At 46.1% G+C, this 24,595-nt stretch overlaps 4 protein-coding genes across 4 annotated transcripts; 2 read left to right on the top strand and 2 right to left on the bottom strand.

The window, feature by feature from the left end:
* Nucleotides 1-5,702: 5,702 nt before the first annotated feature.
* Nucleotides 5,703-9,267, top strand: LOC146073120 (uncharacterized). Its single transcript, XM_083180300.1, has 2 exons — nt 5,703-5,788; nt 8,703-9,267. Exons 1-2 carry the CDS (start codon nt 5,703-5,705, stop codon nt 9,265-9,267), a joined length of 651 nt encoding a protein of 216 aa, XP_083036426.1.
* A 1,731-nt stretch (nt 9,268-10,998) lies between these two features.
* On the bottom strand, nt 10,999-11,379 carry LOC146073121 (histone H2B 1.1). Its single transcript, XM_083180301.1, has one exon. It carries the CDS (start codon nt 11,377-11,379, stop codon nt 10,999-11,001), a length of 381 nt encoding a protein of 126 aa, XP_083036427.1.
* A 335-nt stretch (nt 11,380-11,714) lies between these two features.
* Nucleotides 11,715-12,107, top strand: LOC146073122 (histone H2A type 1). The gene has a single exon (XM_083180302.1). It carries the CDS (start codon nt 11,715-11,717, stop codon nt 12,105-12,107), a length of 393 nt encoding a protein of 130 aa, XP_083036428.1.
* Nucleotides 12,108-12,984: 877 nt separating this feature from the next.
* LOC146073124 (histone H3) lies at nt 12,985-13,395 on the bottom strand. The gene has a single exon (XM_083180303.1). The coding sequence runs from the start codon at nt 13,393-13,395 to the stop codon at nt 12,985-12,987; it is 411 nt and encodes a 136-aa protein (XP_083036429.1).
* Nucleotides 13,396-24,595: the final 11,200 nt, after the last annotated feature.

Raw genomic sequence — 24,595 nt, forward strand, 5'->3', positions numbered from 1 at the left:
ATGTTTAAGATCTTGATGCAACTATGGAATGGTGGTTTTTTAAATGGTCTGTAATAACAAAAATTGCTACAATAGTAATAATATTTTTTTCCCCCTAAGATTGGTGTGGGATATTGAGTATGAATAAATAGAATAGATCACATTTCCAGATCACCTGGCAGGAGCATTGTGTCTTCTCCAACAGTCACATTTTAAAGATCCACAGGGGATCTAGAAAACATGAACTGCGTGGGGCTCTAAGTTTGAGCACCTGTGGAATAGATCGAACATTGGGATAGATTTATCAAGGCTCGGGTAGAGATAATGTACTAACTACTCGGCTCCGGTCATTTTTTTTAAAGGTAGCTTGTATTAGTCCATCCTGCTACCATAAATACAGGGGGGAGGGGGGGGGGGAGGAGGGTTCCACTGTATTTTTACAATCAGCACAAGACTCTTGGACCTGTCCTGGTTCCAAAAATATGGGGAGAAATGAGATAGGGGACCCCTCTGTATTTTTAGAATGAGTCCTGGGCTCCACTAGCCAGAGAGGCAATTATGCAGCCTGGGGACACATTTGGGACACCTTGGCTGCATTATCACCCCTCCAACTAGTCATCTCTGGCCTGGTGACCCCCCAAAAAGGTTGTCAGTGGGTGCCAAATTGATGGTCTGTTAAGTGTAAAAAAAAAATACAATATTAACAGGTGGGACTAAGGGTTCCAACAAGCCTCATCCACATGCTGGTAATTGGAGAACCACAAGTACTAGCATGCAGGGCATTAAAGGGCCCATTGGTGCCAGTTGTAAAATAAATATCACAATAAACACAGTACATGCACAATGTGAAAGTGAATAATAAAGCATTCATGCACACTCACATACATACTTACCTGCATCCCACATTGCCCGTCACATCCTTCCTGTCCAGTAGTAATCTACTTCACCTGTGTAAAAAAAAAAAAAAAAAAAAAAAAAACTTTTTCAGTGTAGACTGTGATCTTTGTTCAATATATGCATACCTCCCAACTTGTAGGGAGATGAAGGAGGGTCACAGGGATCCGCGCTGAAAATTTCGGGGGAGTTGCCTATACCTGCGCCTCTCCCATCGCGGCCATGCCCCCGTTTTGACGCTGTGGGGACATGACCCAGAGGCTCTGTGAGCCTCTAGCCCAGTGCTGGGCAACACCGGCCCTCCAGATGTTAATGAACTACACATCACAGGATGCTTTGCATTAGTTTTGCTATGTGGCCATGCTGAAACTGATGCAAGGCATGCTGGGATGTGTAGTTCATCAACATCTGGAGGGCCGGTGTTGCCCAGCCCTCCTCTAGCCATACCCCCAACCCCCTGGCTGCGGGAATAGACGTACTTGCACACAGTGTTTATTCACTGCTGCTCAGCAGCCGACGGGGACTCCCAACAGCCCCTTCCCCTCGCCGCAGGACACTGCCGGACGCGGGAGGGATGTGGGAATGTCCCCAAATACCGGGACATTCCTGCAGTAATCGGGACTGTTGGGAGGTATGTATATGTATCCCAGGGGTAAAAAAAAAATAAAAAAATAGAAAAGTGCTAACCGAACCGAACCACATAATGCCCCTTTAAAAAAGTGAGACTGCATGGTTGAAACTTGAATTAAAACTGTCCTAAATTGGCCGCAATTGAATAGGAAAGTATTTTTTTTGTTTCCCAGCTAGCCAAAAAACTGGAATGAATTGAATACCCCCTTCTTAGTTGCTACACTGTCACATAATAGACCATAGGCATCTCCTGCTCATTTGGTTGCAGCATGCAGACTTCACTTTACCAATTTAATTTGTTGTTTTTTTATCTATAAACAGTATTATTACTTTTACACATTAGTTTAGAACTAATTAGCCACGGAGATGGTTTTGCTTTTGTGCCGAAACAAATGATTTGATTCTGCAAGAGCCTCTAACATGCTGGCCTCTCTACAAGAATGCAGTATTCTGACCCAGTACATGTGAACTAATGCAACACTGACACCTTGTGGCCATATGCAACTATTTTAAATAGAAGCTCCCAGTCAGAGGGCTAATTTTGTTATATGCAACATTGCCATCCTCTTCTTTTCAATATACGGTGCAGGCGGACCTATGTGCAGGCTGCAGAATTAGACAGGAGTATGCAGTGAAGCAGATGAAACGTTGTCCAAGTGATTTTTATTAGACAGTTATTTGACAGACTAACACAAATATTAAAAAGAAAAGTATTTCACAAGTGTAAGGCAAATGTAACCCAAAGTGTTTTGTCTGTAGCAGACTTCATCAGGGGTAATTTTTTCTTCAAATAAAGGTTTGGATTAGTAGTTTAAGGGGGGTATTCAATGTAAGGGTCAAGGCAGTCGAGCTTGCTCGACCGCCGTGACCCAGTCCCGTTCTCGGTTAGCTCAACCGAGAACATGCAGGCGGGATTTAATGTCCCGCCTGCCGGGGAGCGGGAAGAGGCGAGCTACAGCTGGCAGTTCGTCACTTCCTGGCGGCAGAACGAGCCCAACAGCTAGTGCTATCGGGCTCGTTCTGCCGAGATACCCTGCTCAATGCTGTCAGGGAAGACGGCATTGAATAGGGCCTGGTGAGCATCTCTGACGGGAGGTGCTCGCCGGAGATTAAATATCCCCTAAATATCAAAACAATAGTTCTTTAGTGGAAACAATTAATTGTATAATCCAAATATAGACCATAAAAACAAATTGACTGAAATTTTCTAAAAAAGGCCTCAGTGGTAAGGCTGTCTTGAGCATATCAAAAAGGCGGTAAGTCAATGTTGTCGTATGGGGAGCCATGCGGAAGAGCAGGGAGAATGTTTCTGAAGAAGGAAAGAGCATAGGGGTTGGGATCATTTGGTCTACAGCATGATGATCGACAGTCATTGAAAAAGGTCCACATGGTTCTAGGTCGACAGGTTGTTAGTTCAACAGGTTGTTAATTCGACAGGTCATTAGTTCAACAATGTCGGTCAACAGTGAAAAGGTCGACATGGGTTTTTTCACAGTTTTTTTTTACCTGAATGTCAACACAGTCAAAATGGACACAGTTTTAAGTGCACCGCATCCCCTCGCATCGCTCGCAATGCATCGGGCACACTATTTTATTCTCCCACCACGCCCTAGTGGATGGTAGGGCATGAAATACCATCTGTCGGCACATGTTGACTCAAAAAAAGGTCAAAAGGTCGACATGGGGTTTTTCACTGTAGACCTAGACATTGTCGAACTAATGACCTGTCGAACTAACGACCTTTCGACCTAGAACCATGTCGACCTAGACCTGTGTCAACCTAATGACTGTCGACCATCATGCTGTAGACCAAATGACTGTATCCCAAGCAAAGAGATGAAGAACACTGAAAAGAAGACTGGAATGCAGCAGTAAGCTTTAGAGCAGGCATGTCCAACCTGCGGCCCTCCAGCTGTTGTGAAACTACACATCCCAGCATGCCTTGCCATAGTTTTAGCATGCCCTAATATCAAAACTGTGGCAAGGCCTTCTGGGATGTGTAGTTTCACAACAGCTGGAGGGCCGCAGGTTGGACATGCCTGCTTTAGAGCCTGGGTCTTCAACCTGTGGCCCTGCAGATGTAGTGAAACTACATGTTCCAACATGCATTGCCACATTTATTCCTATAAGAGCATGCCAAAACTGTCAGGGCATGCTGGGACATGTAGTTCCACAACATCTGGAGGGCCACAGGTTGAAGACTGTGCTTTAGAGCATCCCCCAAAGATGTGCTTGATGGCAATTCTTTTGCCAGTATGAGGGTGTAAAAAAGCATTACCCGCCTCCAAATATGAGCATGGCACTTGTATACGCCATTCTTGATTAAGAAGTGGCTTTGGCTGCTGTTTTCCCTGTCTGTGATGCCGGCGTGTACTACATAATTTCCAATGTTTTTACCCCTCTTGTAGCATGGCATCAGGGGGCTTATGCACAGATTGGACAGAACAGGGTCTGACAGTGTAGGGGCCAGTTTCTCCTGCCCGTCCTGACCATCTCCTGGCTGATGATAGAGAAGCTATTAACACACACCATGCGTTTAGATTTAGGGCAGTGGTTCACAACCTCTGTCCTCCGGACCCCCAACAGTTCACTATTCCAGGTCTTCACACAGAATCACAAGTGAAGTAAGTAGCCCTACCTGTGGATCTTTTAAAATAAGTCAGTGAACAATGAGTGCACCTGTGAACTGTTGGGGGTCAGGAGGACCGAGGTTGATAACCACTGATTTAGGGGCTGTCGATTTGTTACTATGCAGTAGCATATCCCCTTTAGGTATGGCTAGAGCCTTGCACCATGCTTCTCTTAATTGCTTACATGTGTATTCCTTCTCCAGGATCTATGGGACATCAGGGTCTCCTCTATGCTACTGAATATCCTCCTGACTCAAGAATTGGGAGTACGGCAATCCTCTCTTTAGAGAGGATGGATGATGGCTGAATACAGTGAGGATTGAGATGTGTATACAATGCCGGTTTGTATGGGGAGGATGGCTTGTTTTTGGTTAGGATCGCCGAAAACAAGCCATCCTCGTCGTCAAACACCCTTCCCGGCCAATCGCCAGACTCTATGGGTGAAATTTAATAGGATGAGAGATTCAAAAAGTGAGAGATTTGGGAAGAAATCTCCAGTTTTTTTAAAGCGGCAATCATTTACACTGCAAAACCAGTTTGATTTTGAAGTGTAAATGATTGCCACTTTAAAAAAACTGGAGATTTCTTCCCAAATCTCTCACTTTCTGAATATCTCATCCTATTAAATCTCACCCAATGTTCCTTAAACGGTGAGGATCGCCACAAATGCAATGGGCCCTGCCGTTTTGATGGCCTTACTTGCCGTTTCCACCTTGCTGAAAAGAACAAGAAAATGGCGAGTGAATTACCCTGCCATTAACCGCTTTAACAGTCTCAAAGGCGTGTACCAAATTGCTATAATCGCATTGATCTCTCCCAAAGTTTGTAGGTAAACCCCTCGAGGGACTTGGAGGTCCAAGAATTTAGACTTGTGGTCCAGGTGTTACATTCTTATGCTGTGAGTCCATGAAATTCAATGATCCACCTTGAGCAACTTTGCCCTGCTGAAGAATAATGGCTAGAGACCCAGCTCTGCATTTAAATAAGAGTGCTGCACCATTGTTCCACTTCTCCGGTGACCCTTGTCTCTCATCGTAAAGTGTTTTAGGCCCATCTGTTTGCAGGTTACATTTTTCTCTAGAGGGTGGCTGCCTCCCCTTAATTATAACCCTTTACCCTAACTGTTGACATCCTCAGAATGTTGTGAGTGTACATGGCGACATTTCTCATGTCGAACCCTGTGAACATGTCAATATTTTGAGCATGTGTACAAAGTTCTTGGCACTATCTAAAACTCATTTCCTTTTAATGTCACCATGATGGTGTCAATAATGTGACTCAACATGGTTACGGTTGACAATCTGACTAGATAGCCTTGCAAGCAGTTCCTCATCCTTCAGCTTGCTAGATGTTATGCAGAGGTTTTTGTCTTCTATAAACCACACTTTTCACTCTCTCACTTCCCATTTCTCCATCATCATCCTATTATCATTATCACCCCCCCCCCCACCCCTTTCTCCCAACTCCCCTGTTCTACCAGTTACTCCCATTCCTCCATCAGCTCTATTTTTCCCGTTTTAAACTTTATCCCACCCATTCATCGTGCCCAGTGTCTGATTAAGGGCTATAATGGTCCTGGAGCTTAAAATGTTCAAGGGCCTTTTAAGAGGAAGAGGTGATGTCATTACCATGCAGGCTTGTAGAACTCATAAACGGTACACCTCAGTGTCTACCTAAATATATAAAGGTACATATAAATGTGTAATGTAGGAATGCCATTTTAATACTTAAGATTTACAGCAAACTATGTGGCCAGCTGGTGTTTGTGATCATCATTCTGTCATCAGGGCTGGCAATAGAAATCTTGGGGCCCTGTACAATGATATCTCTGGGGCCCCCACCTAATCCCAAATCCACACAACCCTCTTCTGCACAAGCCTCATTTACCTTTTGCTGCTCCAGATCCTGCTTCCAAGTGCGGACTTCTCTCGTTCTCAGTCCTGCTGGCCTGGCTCCTGGCTGCTGCCTTCTGCTGGCCTGTGATAACACACAGATTTGATTGATAAGGTTTAGAAATGATTGATAACCCAAACTTGTATATATTTACTTTATTACCTTTAAATATAACGGCAACGCTGAAATGATTGCACACCCACACAACCTTGTTATAAAATGTATGACAATGCTTTACTTAAAGAATAGCTTCATTACAGGTATTTGCAAATGCAGACTTAAGGTGCGTACACACGGGGGAGATATATTGCTAGCAATATATTGCTTAGTGTCTCCTTTTCAACAAGCGACCAGAGATGGTCGCTGTTGAAAACGAACCTCTGCTGGGGGTGCCGCAGAGGTAATTAGCTGGTCGCAGGAGCAAGAAATGGGGCAGAAAACGGGAGCGCGCACCCGGCGATTTATCGCCGGGGCACACTCCCAATCACTGGCAATATGGTCGCCTGCGACCATATTCCCAGCGATTATAGCCCCTATCTCCCCCGTGTGTACACAGCATAACACAAGAATCATAAAATTGATTAGCTAATACTTAAACAGTAATTCTAAATCAAATCAAAATGGACACCTTTCAAGGACAGTGATCAGCCATGATTAAACCTCCTTCATAGTTACCTCCAGCCCCCTGTGCTTGCTTGTTCTTCCTCAACTGCCTGCCTCCCCCTTCTCTAACTCTGATATTTAAACCTTAATCACAATTAATTAATTACTCATAAGCATTGAGTCTTATTGGAAAGCTCTGCTTTCAATCATGATGTCATAATTAACCCAACACCCAACTTCCTTGTAACTAGGCACAGTGGCCTTGGAGTCTATGCATGTGTGGCCCTGTTCCCATATTATTCAGTTTGTGGAGACTAGCTTTCTGTCCTTGCTCCATTATAATGTCAACATCACATTCTTAAGCTTCTAAAACCAAAAACAATTCTCTATAAGAAATCACTTTTACAGCACGGTTCTGAATGATCAGCCATTTTATAATGTTATTATGCAAGTCATGCCTAACAAAATGGCCGCAGTTTCTGACATATTGGGTGACATTCTATGCTATGCGCTAAATGCGCATGTTTAATTCGCACACCATATCGCCGCAAATTGCCTATTTTCAAATCGCATTTTTCAGCCTAAATGCGCATATTTAATGTGATGCGCATTGGAGGCTGAAAAGTGCGAATAGGGGCGATTTGCGGCGATGTGGTGCGCTGTTTTTAGTCCTGAAAATGTGCGATTTTCATGTGTGAAAATCACACATTTGCAGGACAGCGCAAGGTGTAAAAAAAAGAACCGAGCGCGGGGTCCCCCGCCCGAGTGTAACCAGCCCCGGGCTCACTGAGCCGGTGCTGGTGACATAAAATCAGGGTCCCCGACAAATAGGGGTCCCCTTGATTTTATGAAACCAGCACCGGGCTCAAGGTCCGGCGCTGGTTCCCAAAATACGGGGGACAAAGTGACTAGGGGTCCCCCGTATTTTAAGAACCAGCACCGGACACAACCAGCCAGCAGGGTAATGCGCTGTTTTTAGTCCTGAAAATGTGCGATTTTCATGTGTGAAAATCGCACATTTGCAGGACAGCGCAAGGTGTAAAAAAAAGAACCGAGCGCGGGGTCCCCCGTCTGAGTGTAACCAGCCCCGGGCTCACTGAGCCGGTGCTGGTGACATAAAATCAGGGTCCCCGACAAATAGGGGTCCCCTTGATTTTATGAAACCAGCACCGGGCTCAAGGTCCGGCGCTGGTTCCCAAAATACGGGGGACAAAGTGACTAGGGGTCCCCCGTATTTTAAGAACCAGCACCGGACACAACCAGCCAGCAGGGTAATGCCACAGCCGGGGGGAGACTTTTTATACAAGTCCCCCCGGCCAAAGCATTAACCCCCTGGCTGGTCAGCATGGGCAGGGGTCCTGGGGAAGTGGGGACCCCCCCAATGAAGGGGTCCCCCCCTCCAGGACTTACCAGCCCATGCTGATAGTCCGGGGCTGTCCTCCATGCCCCTGGGCTGTGGGCATGGAGCTGATGCTTTGTGTAAAAAAAAGAATGTAAACTATTGTTTTACACTGGCGAACTATCAGTCCCAGCAAGCCTACCCCGCATGCTGGGACTTGGGGAACCACAAGTCCCAGCATGCGGGGCATTAAAGTGCCCGCTGGCACTTGTAGTTCTGCAGTGTAAAAAATAGTGCACAAAATCACACTGACACCCTGTAAAATAAAACTTTAATACACACAAAACACACTGATACTTACCTACCTTGAGCCCGTAGGTCGGTCCCTGGATCCTGGATTCGTCCTCCGGGGCTCCAGGGCAGAAGAGTCCGGTTCCGGGGCCTTGGTCCTGGTTCCGGGGCTGGTCCTGGGGTTCCGGGGCTCCTGGCGTGAAGAGTCCGAGGTCCGGGATCCGTGGTAGTCCAGAGGGGTACCTAAGGAGGAAAATCCTACTCACCTGCTCCCCGGCGGCGACCTCCGGTGACAGCGCTGCTTCCGAATGGTACCCGGCTTCAAGGAGTCGGTCCTGCGCTGAGATGTTGCCTCCTCGACGTCTGTGAACAGAATGATTTCTCGGCCAATCAGGAGCCGAGAAAGTCGGCTCCTGATTGGCCAGAAATCATTCTGAATATAGACGCCGACGGAGTAACATCTCAGCGCATCCAGAGCAGAGATGTTACTCCGTAGCCGCCTCCAAAGAGCGCAGTGGAGTTTCCCTTGCCGCCCTGAAGAAGGCTCTGGCTGCCGGAGGCTACGATGTGGAGAAGAACAACAGCCGCGTGAAACTGGGTGTAAAAAGTTTGGTGACCAAAGGAACTCACACTCAGGTAAAAGGCACCGGCGCTTCCGGCTCCTTCAAGCTCAATAAGAAGCAGGCGGAGAGCAAAAAGGTCGCCCAGAAGTCTCTGAAGCCCAAGAAACCTGCTGCAAAGAAAGTGGCCAAATCCCCGAAGAAGCCCAAGAAAGCTCCGAGTGCAGCCAAGAGCCCGAAGAAGGTGAAGAAGCCAGCTGCAGCTGCCAAAAGCCCGAAGAAGCCTAAAGCGGTGAAGCCGAAGAAGGCGGCCGCCAAGAGTCCGGCCAAGAAGGCAGCGAAACCCAAAGCCGCCAAGAGTCCGGCCAAGAAGGCGGCGAAGCCTAAAGCCGCAAAAAGCCCAGCCAAGAAGGCAGCAAAGCCCAAGAAAGCCGCGGCAAAGAAGTAATGCCTGAACCGCCGCATCCTCGCTCCCTTGTTCTCCCCCAAAAGGCTCTTTTCGGAGCCACCCACCCTCTCTCGACAGAGCTGTGAGCGCAGGGCGTGGCCTGATGGCAGCGCCCTTCAGTTTGTAATCAATAGGTACACCAGAATGTTCTAGTTTGCCCCTTAAATTCAGTCACTTTACAATTCTACATATGTGCTGAGAAGTGGGATTAATGAGACCGTTACGTATCAGCTCTCTTCAATAAACGCTTCATAGCGCATAGCGTTTTGGTGCGCATTTCAATGAATCGCTGTAAACCGGCGGCATTCACCTGTGGCACCATACCCTCCCAGCCGGTTCTGATGCCCTACATCCTCTGTAAGGGCAAGCTCAATCTGTGGCAGAGCTGTCAGGGAAGGTGTGTGATTCACCACTATAGAACTCGTTAGCGCTGCCTCGTATTTTAACTGCTGCAAACCGTATGAGTGCAAGGGTACATACAGTATATATAGAGCTTAGTAAATCGCAAAGGCGGCGGACTGGATCGTTCTTCAATCTGCATTCCTCGTGACCCTTTAAAACACAATTCTCCGGAAAACGTATATGCCTCTGTGCAGTGGTCGCTAACAGCGTGGTTTGTAACGTAACCTTTTTCTATATATTGCGGATTACCTAATTACACGATCACCGACACCAAAAAGGAACCACTGCACCCGCCACCCACCTCACTGCTAGGTTATAAATTCATATTAGGACCCGGTAAATAGCCACATTAAACATGGAGGATTTAACAGCGCTCTCGTAGAAAAGATGGGTGGCCCTGAAAAGGGCCTTTGTGCGTGTGTGGGTGACCGCATGAGAGGCACCTGAGAATTTAACCCCCGAACCCATAGAGAGTGCGGCCCTGGCGCTTCAGAGCATAGACCACGTCCATAGCGGTCACAGTCTTCCTCTTGGCGTGCTCGGTGTAGGTGACGGCATCACGAATCACATTCTCCAGGAACACCTTCAGCACACCGCGAGTCTCCTCGTAGATGAGTCCCGAGATGGAATAGATATAGATACATTGTATATTTTTAATTTGAAAGTGGGGGAATTGGTAATGACAATGGACCCACACAATGAGAGTCGCTCAGATATCGGCGGGAAATTAAAGCCATTACTGTAACGTTTCCCTGGCTCCCGGACTCGGTGCGTATTTCAGCTTTGCGGCGCTCTGAACTGTAATCGCCTTTCAATCAAGTGTGTGCGTGTTACAGTAGGAACCAAGTGTGCCTGAGCAGGAATTACGTGTTCACCCTTAATTAAATGCATCGAAACGGAACCGGAGGTCATAGAAGTAACTGGGTACTGAGCTACGTTGACGTACTGCACACTTCATTCAGAAAAAAAGACAGCGATCCATTGCCAACGGTGTACATTGGCCACCCTATGGGTCGCATGTATCTTTTGTGTATTTAAGCAGCCAGTGACATCTGCAACGTAATGAACCGGTCCTACATTTGAAACTGGATTCAGATCCCCTAGAAAGAGAAATACAGAATGCAGCTTTTGCAAGTGGTAGAGATAAAGGCACTTTTTTTGTGTGACCCAGTAGGGTTAACAATAGCTAGAGGGTACGTCACAAGTCAGTTATATCGGTCGGAGCCTGGACACAGCAAAAACCATCATAGTTACAGCTCGATTAGAGAGGAGGTGGGTGGCTCTGAAAAGAGCCTTTGTGTTTGTGTGGGGAGGGAGAAGAAGGGGAGATTACTTGGCGCTGGTGTACTTGGTGACGGCCTTGGTGCCCTCGGACACGGCGTGCTTGGCCAGCTCTCCAGGCAGCAGCAGGCGTACGGCGGTCTGGATCTCCCTGGAGGTGATGGTGGAGCGCTTGTTGTAGTGAGCCAGGCGGGAAGCTTCCCCAGCAATGCGCTCAAAGATATCATTAACGAAGGAGTTCATGATGCCCATAGCCTTGGAGGAGATGCCGGTATCAGGGTGCACCTGCTTCAACACCTTGTACACGTAAATGGCATAACTCTCCTTCCTGGTCTTCCTACGCTTCTTCCCATCTTTCTTCTGGGTTTTGGTCACGGCTTTCTTAGAGCCTTTCTTGGGAGCCGGCGCAGACTTGGCTGGATCAGGCATATTGGCAGATAATCGTTTCTGAGTCGTTGCAGAAAAAATCTGTCCTGTGCCGCTCCAGATCGGCTCTATTTATAGGCAGCTTATGCAAACGAGGCGTCCTCGCTGCTGGTAACACTATTGGCTACGAGTGATGTCAGCGAAACCCTGCCCGCCATTTGCAGATTGGTCCAGTTACACAGTAACCAATGCAGATCAGGTTCCTGCACAGACCAATCACACAGCAAGAACTGGACCCTCCTGAGTGTATATTTAAGAGGAGGGCGATATCGAGAGCGCATTGTCTGCACGCAGTACAGTTTCGAATTTGAAGAAACGCGCCCATTGAACATTTTAGCATGTCAGGAAGAGGCAAACAAGGCGGCAAGACCCGGGCAAAGGCCAAGACTCGCTCATCTCGTGCCGGTCTACAGTTCCCGGTTGGTCGCGTTCACCGTCTGCTGAGAAAGGGAAATTATGCGGAGCGTGTGGGAGCCGGTGCTCCCGTCTATCTGGCCGCGGTGCTGGAATATCTGACGGCTGAGATTCTGGAGCTCGCCGGTAACGCTGCCCGCGACAACAAGAAGACCCGCATCATCCCCCGCCACCTGCAGCTGGCTGTGCGCAACGACGAAGAGCTCAACAAGTTGCTGGGTGGAGTGACCATCGCCCAGGGAGGTGTACTGCCCAATATCCAGGCCGTGTTGCTGCCCAAGAAGACCGAGAGCCACAAGCCAGCCAAGAGCAAGTGATGTGACCGTCAGATGTTTTACCCGTTATTGACCCAAAGGCTCTTTTCAGAGCCACCCACCCCGACTGTGAAGTGCTGATTCATCTCTATAAACTGGCTAAATGTCAGTCCATAGCCCGATTTAGCGGGAAAGGTTGAAGTGGTACCCGGGACCTTTGTACGGGAGGGAGGGAGGGTGTAAATGCCCCGGCTAACCTGCCCCATGAATCTGTTGGGACAGGAGAGGCTAGCTCTGGAAACAGTCGAAGGGCAGGAGAGCTTGATCCATGTAAGGAAACCTCGTCCCTTCTCTAATCATGTTTATGGTGAAGGCCGGTAGTGATTGACCGTTCCCTGCATCGACGGAGCTTGTGCATCTGCCTATCACAATCAGATGAGATCTGCCCTTCATACTGGCAGGAGCGGGGAACAAAGGAAGGAACCGAGGCGTTAAGAACAAGGTTCCAGGAAGCAAAAATCACTTATTTGTAGCTTATGCTTCAGCCCGTATAGTAACATTTCGTGCCTGGTTAAGAGCCCCCCCTGTGTGAGGAGGACCGGGAAGCCGCACGTGCTTTTACTTCCCTAGAAAATGCCATTTTAAACTTCTCGAAATGCACCTCTTACACACGTGTGATCTACTAGTCTAACCTTTCGTAGCGAAGACTAGGAGTAGCAAAGCATATGGAGGTGGTTCAGAAGCAGGGTGAAAGCCAGGTAGGAGCGGAATATGCGCTGTGGGTACCAATTTGGAGCCCGGGTGTCTGTCCCCCCGTTAAAGGAATTGACATCATTCCACTCAAACACCAATGTGCTTTACGCTTCAGCTCGTTCAGAAAGATTTGGTGGCTCTGAAAAGAGCCTTTGCGGTGTTGCGTGTATAGGAGTGCCGAATATCTCTATGCCCTCTCCCCTCGGATCCTGCGGGCCAGCTGGATGTCTTTGGGCATGATGGTCACCCTCTTGGCGTGGATAGCGCACAGGTTGGTGTCCTCGAAGAGCCCCACCAGGTAAGCCTCGCTGGCCTCTTGCAGGGCCATGACGGCAGAGCTCTGGAAGCGCAGGTCGGTCTTAAAGTCCTGGGCAATCTCACGCACCAGGCGCTGGAAGGGCAGCTTGCGGATCAGCAGCTCGGTGGATTTCTGGTAGCGGCGGATCTCGCGGAGGGCGACGGTCCCTGGTCGGTAGCGGTGAGGCTTTTTCACGCCGCCGGTAGCTGGGGCGCTTTTCCTGGCGGCTTTAGTGGCCAACTGCTTGCGGGGAGCTTTCCCGCCGGTGGATTTACGCGCTGTCTGCTTGGTCCTGGCCATGATCACAAAAGAAAATGCGTGCAGCTACAGTACCGACTGTATTAGAAACGTCGCCCCCTTGCTATTCTATTTATACACAGTGTTGCACGCTGATTGGACAGTGTGGGCATGCCTCCTCTATCGATTGGTTTAATACAACCGTTTGAAGCATTCAAAAAAACCCCGCCTTTTCTAGCCATGGCCGATTGTTTCAGATCCTGGGATAAAATAATCGGCATACGAAGCCGGTGTATAGAATTCAAGCATATTAGCATAAATGCATCATGTTTACCAGTGTTAGCTGGGATTTGTGACAGCTACTGTAGTCATCCATCCACTTCATATACGTTGCTTTACATTCTGCACGTTAAGAATTTAAAAGGATCCGGGATACGGTGTTTATATGTTTCTGCTCCTACATCTCCTATTCATATAGTTACATCACGTTTACCATTGTATTTTTAACTTCCAAGTCTGCAGCTATTAACCCCTTCCTGACAGAGCCAGTTTTTGCGTTCCTGACAGAGCCCTTTTTTTCAAATCTGACATGTCTCACTTAAGTGGGGATAACTTTTTTTTGCTTTTACTTATCCCAGTGATTTTGAGATTGTTTTTTCGTGACACATTGTACTTCAAATTAGTGGTAAATTTGGGTCGATACAGTCTGTGTTTTTTTGTGAAAAATACCAAAATGTCATAAAAAAATGGAAAATTTAGAAATTTGCAAAATGTTAAATTTTCTGCTTGTGAGACAAATAATCATACCACTCAAAATAGTTAATAACTAACATAGACCATATGTCTACTTTATGTTGACATCATTATTTCAACTTCCTTTTAATTTTTTTGGACACTAGGAGGCTTACAATATGAATAGCAAATTCTCAAATTTTCAAGAAAATTTCAAACACTGATTTTTTTAGGGACCAGTTCAGTTCTGATGTGACTTTGAGGGACTTGTATGTGAGACACCCCCATAAATGATACCATTTCAAAAACTGCACCCCTCACAGTATTCAAAACAGCATTTTGGAAGTTTGTTAACCCTTTAGGTGTTTCACAGGAATTAAAACAAAGTGTAGGTGAAATTTCAAAATTTCATTTTTTTTGCAGATTTGCAATTTTAATACATTTTTCTAAGGAACACAGTAGATTTTACTAGAGAAATGTGACTAAAAATTGATTCCCCCAATTCTTTTGTTTTCATAAATATCCTATATGTGGCCCTAGTGTGCACGTTGACCAAACCACAGGCTTCATAATAGAAGGAGCACCTACTTGATTTTGGAGCCTCCTTTTTATGAGATTATTTTTTAGGCACCATGTAGGTTTCTAGGCACCATAAGATGCTAAAATTTAGGAACCCCCCCACAAGTGACCCCATTTTGCAAACTACACCCCTCAGGGAATTCATCTAGGGGTATAGTGTACATTTCAAACCCCCAGGGGTTTCACCAATTTTGATACAACTGGGCAGTGAAAATGAAAAATTACATTTTTTTACACAAAAATGCAGTTCTGGCTCAAAATTTTTCATTTTCAGAAGGTATGAAGGAGAAAAAGCACCCCAAAATCTGTGCCCCAATTTCTCCCGAGTACGGCAATGCCTCACATGTGACCAAAAATACCAGTTGGGTGCATGGCAGGACTCAGAAGGGAAGGAGTGATTTTTGGATTTTGCAGCTCAGATTCTGGTGGAATTTTGGTGGGTGCTATGTCGCATTAGCAAGACCCCCCAAGCACCAATACAGTGGAACCCCCCCACAAGTGACCCCATTTTGCAAACTTCACCCCTCAGGGAATTCATCTAGGGGTATAGTGTACATTTCAAACCCCCAGGGGTTTCACCAATTTTGATACAAGTGGGCAGTGAAAATGAAAAATTACATTTTTTTACACAAAAATGCAGTTCTGGCTCAAAATATTTCATTTTCAGAAGGTATGAAGGAGAAAAAGCACCCCAAAATCTGTGCCCCAATTTCTCCCGAGTACGGCAATGCCTCACATGTGACCAAAAAATACCAGTTGGGTGCATGGCAGGACTCAGAAGGGAAGGAGTGATTTTTGGATTTTGCAGCTCAGATTCTGGTGGAATTTTGGTGGGTGCTATGTCGCATTAGCAAGACCCCCAAGCACCAATACAGTGGAACCCCCCCACAAGTGACCCCATTTTGCAAACTACACCCCTCAGGGAATTCATCTAGGGGTATAGTGTACATTTCAAACCCCCAGGGGTTTCACCAATTTTGATACAAGTGGGCAGTGAAAATGAAAAATTACATTTTTTTACACAAAAATGCAGTTCTGGCTCAAAATTTTTCATTTTCAGAAGGTATGAAGGAGAAAAAGCACCCCAAAATCTGTGCCCCAATTTCTCCCGAGTACGGCAATGCCTCACATGTGACCAAAAAATACCAGTTGGGTGCATGGCAGGACTCAGAATGGAAGGAGTGATTTTTGGATTTTGCAGCTCAGATTCTGGTGGAATTTTGGTGGGTGCTATGTCGCATTAGCAAGACCCCCCAAGCACCAATACAGTGGAACCCCCCCACAAGTGACCCCATTTTGCAAACTACACCCCTCAGGGAATTCATCTAGGGGTATAGTGTACATTTCAAACCCCCAGGGGTTTCACCAATTTTGATACAAGTGGGCAGTGAAAATGAAAAATTACATTTTTTTACACAAAAATGCAGTTCTGGCTCAAAATTTTTCATTTTCAGAAGGTATGAAGGAGAAAAAGCACCCCAAAATCTGTGCCCCAATTTCTCCCGAGTACGGCAATGCCTCACATGTGACCAAAAAATACCAGTTGGGTGCATGGCAGGACTCAGAAGGGAAGGAGTGATTTTTGGATTTTGCAGCACAGATTTTGGTGGAATGAATGGTGGGTGCTATGTTGCACCAATACAGTGGAACCCCCCCACAAGTCACCCCATTTTGCAAACTACACCCCTCAGGGAATTGATCTAGGGGTATAGTGTACATTTCAAACCCCCAGGGGTTTCACCAATTTTGATACAAGTGGGCAGTGAAAATGAAAAATTACATTTTTTTACACAAAAATGCAGTTCTGGCTCAAAATTTTTCATTTTCAGAAGGTATGAAGGAGAAAAAGCACCCCAAAATCTGTGCCCCAATTTCTCCCGAGTACGGCAATGCCTCACATGTGACCAAAAAATACCAGTTGGGTGCATGGCAGGACTCAGAAGGGAAGGAGTGATTTTTGGATTTTGCAGCTCAGATTCTGGTGGAATTTTGGTGGGTGCTATGTCGCATTAGCAAGACCCCCCAAGCACCAATACAGTGGAACCCCCCACAAGTGACCCCATTTTGCAAACTACACCCCTCAGGGAATTCATCTAGGGGTATAGTGTACATTTCAAACCCCCAGGGGTTTCACCAATTTTGATACAAGTGGGCAGTGAAAATGAAAAATTACATTTTTTTACACAAAAATGCAGTTCTGGCTCAAAATTTTTCATTTTCAGAAGGTATGAAGGAGAAAAAGCACCCCAAAATCTGTGCCCCAATTTCTCCCGAGTACGGCAATGCCTCACATGTGACCAAAAAATACCAGTTGGGTGCATGGCAGGACTCAGAAGGGAAGGAGTGATTTTTGGATTTTGCAGCTCAGATTCTGGTGGAATGATGGTGGGTGCTATGTCGCATTAGCAAGACCCCCAAAGCACCAATACAGTGGAACCCCCCCCACAAGTGACCCCATTTTGCAAACTACACCCCTCAGGGAATTCATCTAGGGGTATAGTGTACATTTCAAACCCCCAGGGGTTTCACCAATTTCGATACAAGTGGGCAGTGAAAATGAAAAATTACATTTTTTTACACAAAAATGCAGTTCTGGCTCAAAATTTTTCATTTTCAGAAGGTATGAAGGAGAAAAAGCACCCCAAAATCTGTGCCCCAATTTCTCCCGAGTACGGCAATGCCTCACATGTGACCAAAAAATACCAGTTGGGTGCATGGCAGGACTCAGAAGGGAAGGAGTGATTTTTGGATTTTGCGGCTCAGATTCTGGTGGAATGAATGGGGGGTGCTATGTGGCATTAGCAAGACCCCCGAAGCACGGTGAAATTATGAACCTAATAATCCATAGATGTGTGGTATAATTTAAAACACTCCTTTATACATAGGCCGGGTTTGTCGGGGCAAGTGTCACACTGGAAAATAGTTTGCTTTCTTATTCCCTTTTTATAGCAAACTTTGCACCTTTTTTGTGTCCTGCCCTTTTTTCCAGTGGAGGGGATTTCATCAGGAAAATGCTGTCCTGGTACAATACGGGGGCCAGTACTAGAAGTACTGGGGCCCTCTGCCTGCTGGTTCCCAAATATTAGGCCCTTTATGACTTCCTCTTGAAAGTGCATAAATGTCCCCCTCTGGCCGGTAGAACGGAATAGCACGTAAGCGTTATACAGTGCCATCTGGATGATATACACGGCCAGCTTCTTGTACCAGATTTTTGTTTTCCGCAGGGCACTGTACGGCTTCAGTACCTGATCTGAAAGATCCACTCCGCCCATGTACCTATTGTAATCCAGGATACAATTAGGTTTTGAGGTGTGGGTACTGGTACCTCGTACAGGGACGGAGGTGGTACTGTCTCCGTGAATTGTTGTCAGTATAAGGACATCCCTCTTGTCCTTATATTTGACCAACAACATATTTTCGGTGCATATTCCCCTGCTTTCACCCCTTCTCATTACTTGGGCAATGTGCGTTTTTGGGAGGCCTCTTTGGTTCTTGCGCACAGTACCGCAAGCTGCTGTACCTCTTGAACCAAGGGCCTTAAACAGGGGGATGCTAGTGTAAAAGTTATCCACATAGAGGTGATAACCTTTATCCAGGAAGGGGTGCACTAAATCCCAGACAATTTTTCCACTAACACCTACGAGGGAGGGGGGGCATTCTGGCGGTTCAATTCTTGAATCCTTCCCTTCATATACCCTAAACCTGTGAGTGTACCCTGAGGTGCTTTCACACAGCTTATACATTTTTATGCCATACCTTGCCCTCTTACTGGGAAGGTACTGGCGGAATTTAACCCTTCCTTTAAAATGTATAAGGGACTCGTCTATGCAAATGAATTTATCTGGGATGTACATGTCTTCAAATTTGGCACTGAAATGATCAATGACCGGCCTGACTTTGAATAGCCGGTCAAAGGTGGGATCATCTCTGGGTGGGCACTGTGCATTATCGTTGTAATGCAAAAATTTAAGGATCGTCTCAAATCGAGCCCGGGGCATGGCCATACGGTAAAATGGGGTGCTGTACAGAACATCTGTACTCCAATATTGCCTAATTTCTGGCTTTTTTACTATGCCCATATGAAACACCAGACCCCAAAACGTCATCATCTCTACTGCATCTACAGGGGTCCACCTAGCAAATGATGACGTGGGGTTTTGAGCAATAAACTGCTGGGCATATAAATTAGTTTGGTCCACCATTAAATTTATAAAATCATCAGAGAAAAATAATTTGAAAAAGTCAATTTCTCTGAGACCTGTGGAATCAAATTGGATTCCTGGCATGGCCAAAAACTCAGGAACCTGGGGCTCAAAATTGTCTGGTGGTGGGGTCCATACGAGATCAATTATTGGGGGGGGGTCTCAGCTGCTCTACGGGGGCGTCTTTGAGGGGGTCCCTCATCACCAGAGGAGGAAGAGGAGCTTAAGGCGAATCCTTCAAATTCCCCGCTTGCATCACTGGCTGTGTCAGAGTCAGAAGCAAGCATGGCATATGCCTCCTCCGCTGAATACATTCTTCTGGATGACTGGGATGACATTTGGGATGACATTTGGGATGCCATTTTTATTTTTGTGTTACTGGTAGTGAAATGTTTCAACACGTGTATAGTGTAGGGGGGGGTACAAACTTTATTTCAACCCGGGGGGTATGTAGTGTGTAGTGTGTATGTAGTGCAGAAAAAAAAATACTTTATACAAAAAAAAAAAATTGAAGGGGTTAAAAAAAAAAAAAATTGAAGGGGTTAAAAAAAAAAATTGAAGGGGTTAAAAAAAAATTGAAGGGGTTAAAAAAAAAAAAAAAAAAAAGGTCCTGCGCCAAAAATTGAGCACAGATGTTGGTCAGTAACGTCCGTCACTGAACAGCGCTCAAAGGCAACAGGAATTTGATCCAAAAAAATAAAAAAAATAGATCAACCCTGTGCCGAAAAAGATGATCAGTGATGTACGTCACTGATCAGCGCACAGCGGCCACAGGACACCCACAAAATCACAGTGTGTGTAAAAAAAAAATTTAAAAAAGACCCCACAGCACACACAAAAAAAAAAAAGGTGATCAGTGATGCGACACTGATTACCAGTGAGGGGCAGCAGGTGCACAACCTTTGGTGCAACTGGCAGGTATATATATAAAAAAAACCTCTGCACCCCCAAAAAGTTGCTGATCACCTCAGATATAGGGATCAGCACAAAAGGCGGGGGCAGCAGACACAAAATTTAGCACTCTCTATCACTCTCTGTCACTATCTCTCTCTATCTCTCTATCTCTCACTTTCTAACACTCTATGACACTGCAGCAGCAGCAGTGACAGGTATATATATATATATATAAAAAAAAACCTGCGCCCCCAAAATGTTGCTGATCAGTTAATTTATACTGATCAGCACAAAAGGGGGGGCAGCAGTCAGTTATATAAAAAATATATAGCACAATCTGTCACTATCTCTCTCTCTCTATCTCTCTATCTATAACTATCACACTGCAGCAGCACAAAATATAGCACTCTCTGTCACTAGGCCTCTCTATCTCTCTCTATCTCTCTCTCTCTATCTCTCTCTATCTCTCTCTCTCTATCTCTCTCTATCTCTCTCTATGTCTCTATCTATAACTATATCACACTGCAGCAGCACAAAATATAGCACTCTCTGACACTATCTCTCTCTATCTCTCTCTATCTAACGCTATTACACTGCAGCAGCACAAGTTCACAACTCAGGAAGTCACAAGTAACAGGATCCAGGAAGCATCCAGCACACTATGAAGCAGTGATGAAGCAGTGATCAGGCAAGGTATTTGCAAGGATCAGGTAAGTATTTGGAAAGGTTCTGGTCAGTATATGGCGGCAGCTGGGCACGGTGACCGCACTGCACGCTATTCCAGACCGGAATGGCGTCTGCAGTGCAGTCACCGTTAGTTTAAATCCCCCTCCTTGGCTGTGATTGGTCCGTCGGTCCGCCGAACCAATCACGGCCTTTGGGGGCGGGCGGGGTGAGGTGGGGTGACACCAGTGTCACCCTTACACCCCGCGGTGATTGGTGCTGTACTTTACAGCACCAATCACCTCCGATCCCGTGTCACCGGCGAACGTTATTCGCCGGTGACACAGGAAAACGCTGTGAATGGCTGTTCACACTGAACAGCCAATCACAGCGATCGCCGACGGGGGGGCGGCATCGCAGCCCCCCCTGGGCATGCACGGACATGTCTGCTGTCAGGGACGCGTCTATAGACGCGGTGACAGTTACAAGCCATGACGTACATTTACGCCATGTGTCGGGAAGTACTTATATGTTTCTGCTCCTACATCTCCTATTCATATAGTTACATCACGTTTACCATTGTATTTTTAACTTCCAAGTCTGCAGCTATTAAAGATACTGTAGATATGTATAATTTAGAATGACAGGCGCCGCAGAACCTTATAATAATAATAATGTTCTTTATAGAGCGCTCTTATAGAGTCCAACGGGACTCAATCTATAGTTATATCATGTATTTTTTTTTTTTTTTTTTTTTTTTTTTTTTTTTTTTTTTTCCCACTTTGATCGGGTCTTTAGTATTGTAGTGTCATAATGATCATGCAGTACGTTAGAATCATGGAGAGCACAGTGTCAAATCTACGTCCCTGGGGCCAAATGCGAATGAACATGTTCATCTCAGTTTTGAGGCCATGTGATGTGATGGGTCTTTTTTTTAATTCTTTTATTGACTTTCACAAAGTAGTGTAGATCAACTGCCAGGACACCGAGGTTTCAGCGTCTTCAAAGACGGAACTGTATGAAAGCCCGGTTCATTTTTAAGAATTTGTCTCTTGCAGTCTATTTTGTTAAAATAATAACTTGTATTCATTAGATTAAGACAAGTTCTTGCCCACCATATTTTGGAGGCATCTCAGAAACAAAGGATTACAGTCTAGGCTGCAGCACGTATCATTGTTACAGATTTAGAACAATCTTCTCAGCCTGTGCGAGTTGTTACAAATTACATGCATGCAACATGTAACCTAAAGAAATGATACTTCTTTGTAAGTTCATCTTCGTTTACTTCCGCCGACGTATAGTCAGGGGACCGCCACGAGCGGCAGTAATGCTAGCTCAATGTTATATAGCTCTCACGAGGAATAGGTGGGTGGCCCTGAAAAGGACCTTTATGTGGGTGAGAGGATCAGAGGCGCCTCAGCGTTTAGCCCCCGAACCCATAGAGAGTGCGCCCCTGGCGTTTCAGAGCATAGACCACGTCCATAGCGGTCACGGTCTTCCTCTTGGCGTGCTCGGTGTAGGTGACGGCGTCCCTGATCACGTTCTCCAGGAAGACCTTCAGCACCCCGCGGGTCTCCTCGTAGATGAGTCCGGAGATGCGCTTCACGCCTCCTCGTCGGGCAAGGCGGCGGATGGCAGGCTTGGTGATGCCCTGGATGTTATCTCTCAGCACCTTCCTGTGGCGCTTGGCGCCTCCTTTCCCGAGCCCCTTACCACCTTTGCCTCTGCCGGACATTCTAGCTTCGTCTCCTCCGCTCTAAGTGAAACTGGAAACCTTTTGTATGACGACGTACGTTACTGCGGTGCAGTCTTCTTTTTATAATCTTAGGGCGGACCTGGACGAAGACCTTTGGTTTTTGAGGGAGGAGTCCAGCCTCACAACTTGCTCATTGTGAAACCGCTACAATAGGGACAATAGAGCGCTTTCAGGCCGACGACTCCACCTGCTGCAAATATTCTACACAAGGACTCATCCTCTATACTGTGCGTGCACTGATTGCATAGCAAGCGTAAACGTGTCTAATGATGCGTGTGTGCCTATCAGATGGTAACTATATGACATTGGGTCTGTGAGAGTGACAACTCGAGTCGTACTGGAGGTATTATCACACGTAGGGAAGCTGTTGGGAACAGGACCTGCTTCCTCAGCAGCAGGAGGCGGCTGCACACGATGGGAAAGGTCGCATGATTTTCAACAAACGATTATTCCAGCATTACCAATGTGAGTCTCAGTAGAATAAAGCTGTAAAAGTGTTAACAATCCACACAAGCAGATTTATGAGCAGCAGAAACGAGACCTTCTTGTATCGAGCTCCCGTTCTCAGTCACAGACATTCCATACACTGTTATAAGATTTTGCAACATTGTTTGTTCTTTCCTCATTTGTATACATACAGTGCGGTAGAGGAGTCTTTTTGATACAACAAATCTGAACCAAAGAGGGAAATGCAACAAGTGGTCCTCCTCTCTGTGTAACCTTAGTTCTTCAATGAACGCACGATCTCTCCGGGATGATTTCAGGAGCTAATAAAATCCTCTAATTTGAAACTATTAAACCATTAATAAAACACTAAAGAACAGAAGCTGGGGACAATAAACGGCACCACAATACCCGAACACACGGCATAACCCTCAAATGACAATGTGAGTGACGTTGGGCTACATTTACTGAGATGGGAGTTCCACTGAAGATGGGTTGTTGCCAATGGCAACCACCAATCAGATTGTATCTGTTATCGTGCTACGGTCAACAACCCATCTTCAATAGAATCCCCATGTTAGTGAATTGGGAGAAGAGTGGTAAGAACTTAATGATCATCATCAGCAACGACCGGAGACCGATCATCCGTCTTTATTGTTTATTACAAATACACAAACATAAATTAGGACCTTAACAGACAATTTGAGGACGAGAATGGACTAAAATAAATAAGTGATTGTAATGAATTAATTTACAGTTTCTTATATAGCTCACACAGATTCCGCATCGCTTTACAGAGAATATTTGAACATTCACACCAGTCCCTGCCCCAGTGGAGCTTATAATCTATATCCCCTACCACACATATGCACACACACAGACAGACACTCTAGGGTTAATTTTGTTGGGAGCCAATTAGCCTACCAGTATATTTTTGGAACAAACCCGGAGGAAACCCACGCAAGTACAGGGAGAATATACAATCAGCGCCTTCTGTCTCCCCAGCCATCCATTCATCCATTGTCAGCCAGCTTCTGCCAGCACTCCTTCTGTCTCTCCAGCCCCTACCCCCCCCCCCCCCCCCCAACCCCCTCTTTCTTCCTCTGCCACCCACTCCTTTCCTCATACCTGGCTGTTTCTTCTGTCTCTCCAGCCTTGTGATTTCTCCCTAACCTTAGCCAATTCCCTTCTGGTTCTAAAGCCCTGCGTCGCTTCCCTTTTCCCAACCAGTCCTTTTCCGTCTTCCACGTCTGTTTAATGTCTTGTCTGATTCCCTGATTTTGTGGTGGGCAGACTCGATGATGCCCGCTCCCGATCCTGCCCCATAGCAGCTGCCTAATGTTAGAGGCCTACATGACGCTACCCTTCTCCTTCTGTTTTGGCTGCTCCTTACATTTCTCCCATCACCCTTCTGTCTCTCCAGCCCTATGGAGTATCTCCAATCCCAGCCAGTCCCCTTCTGTCTGTACAGACCCTCTTTGTTTCTCGTCTCAACCCCTAGCCAGGCCTATTATGCCTTGACAATGAAATTATTCTTCCTCAATGGTTGTTCCTTATCATCCAGTCCTATCAGTAAACCCACCTTCAATCTCACAAGTAATCCACCATTCTATCTCTCCAGCCATAGCCCTTCTGTTTCTCAAGCCCCATAGTGTCTCCACAACCACAGCCAGTTCCCCTTTGTCTCTAGTTTTAAAGAATGAGGCATCTACATTGTAATAAATCAATGAAGGTGTCCATATTCTAATTTTTTATTTTTTATTTTACGACACTATGATGGGAACTTCTGAGATGGAAAAGGAAGGATCCAATGGGATTCTCTTTTTAATGTACTGTATCTACCACAGTAAAGGTCATTGATACAGAGCCGTACAGAGTGCCATGTTAAGATCCGTTGCCCATGTCTCCAGAAGGTAATACCTTAGACACGGCACACAAAAAAAGGGGCAAATCAAACAGTCAAGGTAAATGACGGAAACATTCTTAGTCCTAG

The sequence above is a fragment of the Crinia signifera genome, chromosome 4, assembly GCF_055691185.1.
Source record: "Crinia signifera chromosome 4, ASM5569118v1, whole genome shotgun sequence".
Classification (NCBI taxonomy): Eukaryota; Metazoa; Chordata; class Amphibia; order Anura; family Myobatrachidae; genus Crinia; species Crinia signifera.

What these genes read in the sequence shown, in the direction of transcription:
- LOC146073124 (XM_083180303.1), bottom strand. Translation starts at nt 13,395, where the DNA reads ATGGCCAGGACCAAGCAGACAGCGCGTAAATCCACCGGCGGGAAAGCT.
- LOC146073122 (XM_083180302.1), top strand. Translation starts at nt 11,715, where the DNA reads ATGTCAGGAAGAGGCAAACAAGGCGGCAAGACCCGGGCAAAGGCCAAG.
- LOC146073120 (XM_083180300.1), top strand. Translation starts at nt 5,703, where the DNA reads ATGGTCCTGGAGCTTAAAATGTTCAAGGGCCTTTTAAGAGGAAGAGGT. An exon ending in GCTTGTAGAACTCATAAACG is followed by an intron (nt 5,789 to 8,702) that starts GTACACCTCAGT and finishes TTCTGAATATAG; the next exon opens with ACGCCGACGGAGTAACATCT.
- LOC146073121 (XM_083180301.1), bottom strand. Translation starts at nt 11,379, where the DNA reads ATGCCTGATCCAGCCAAGTCTGCGCCGGCTCCCAAGAAAGGCTCTAAG.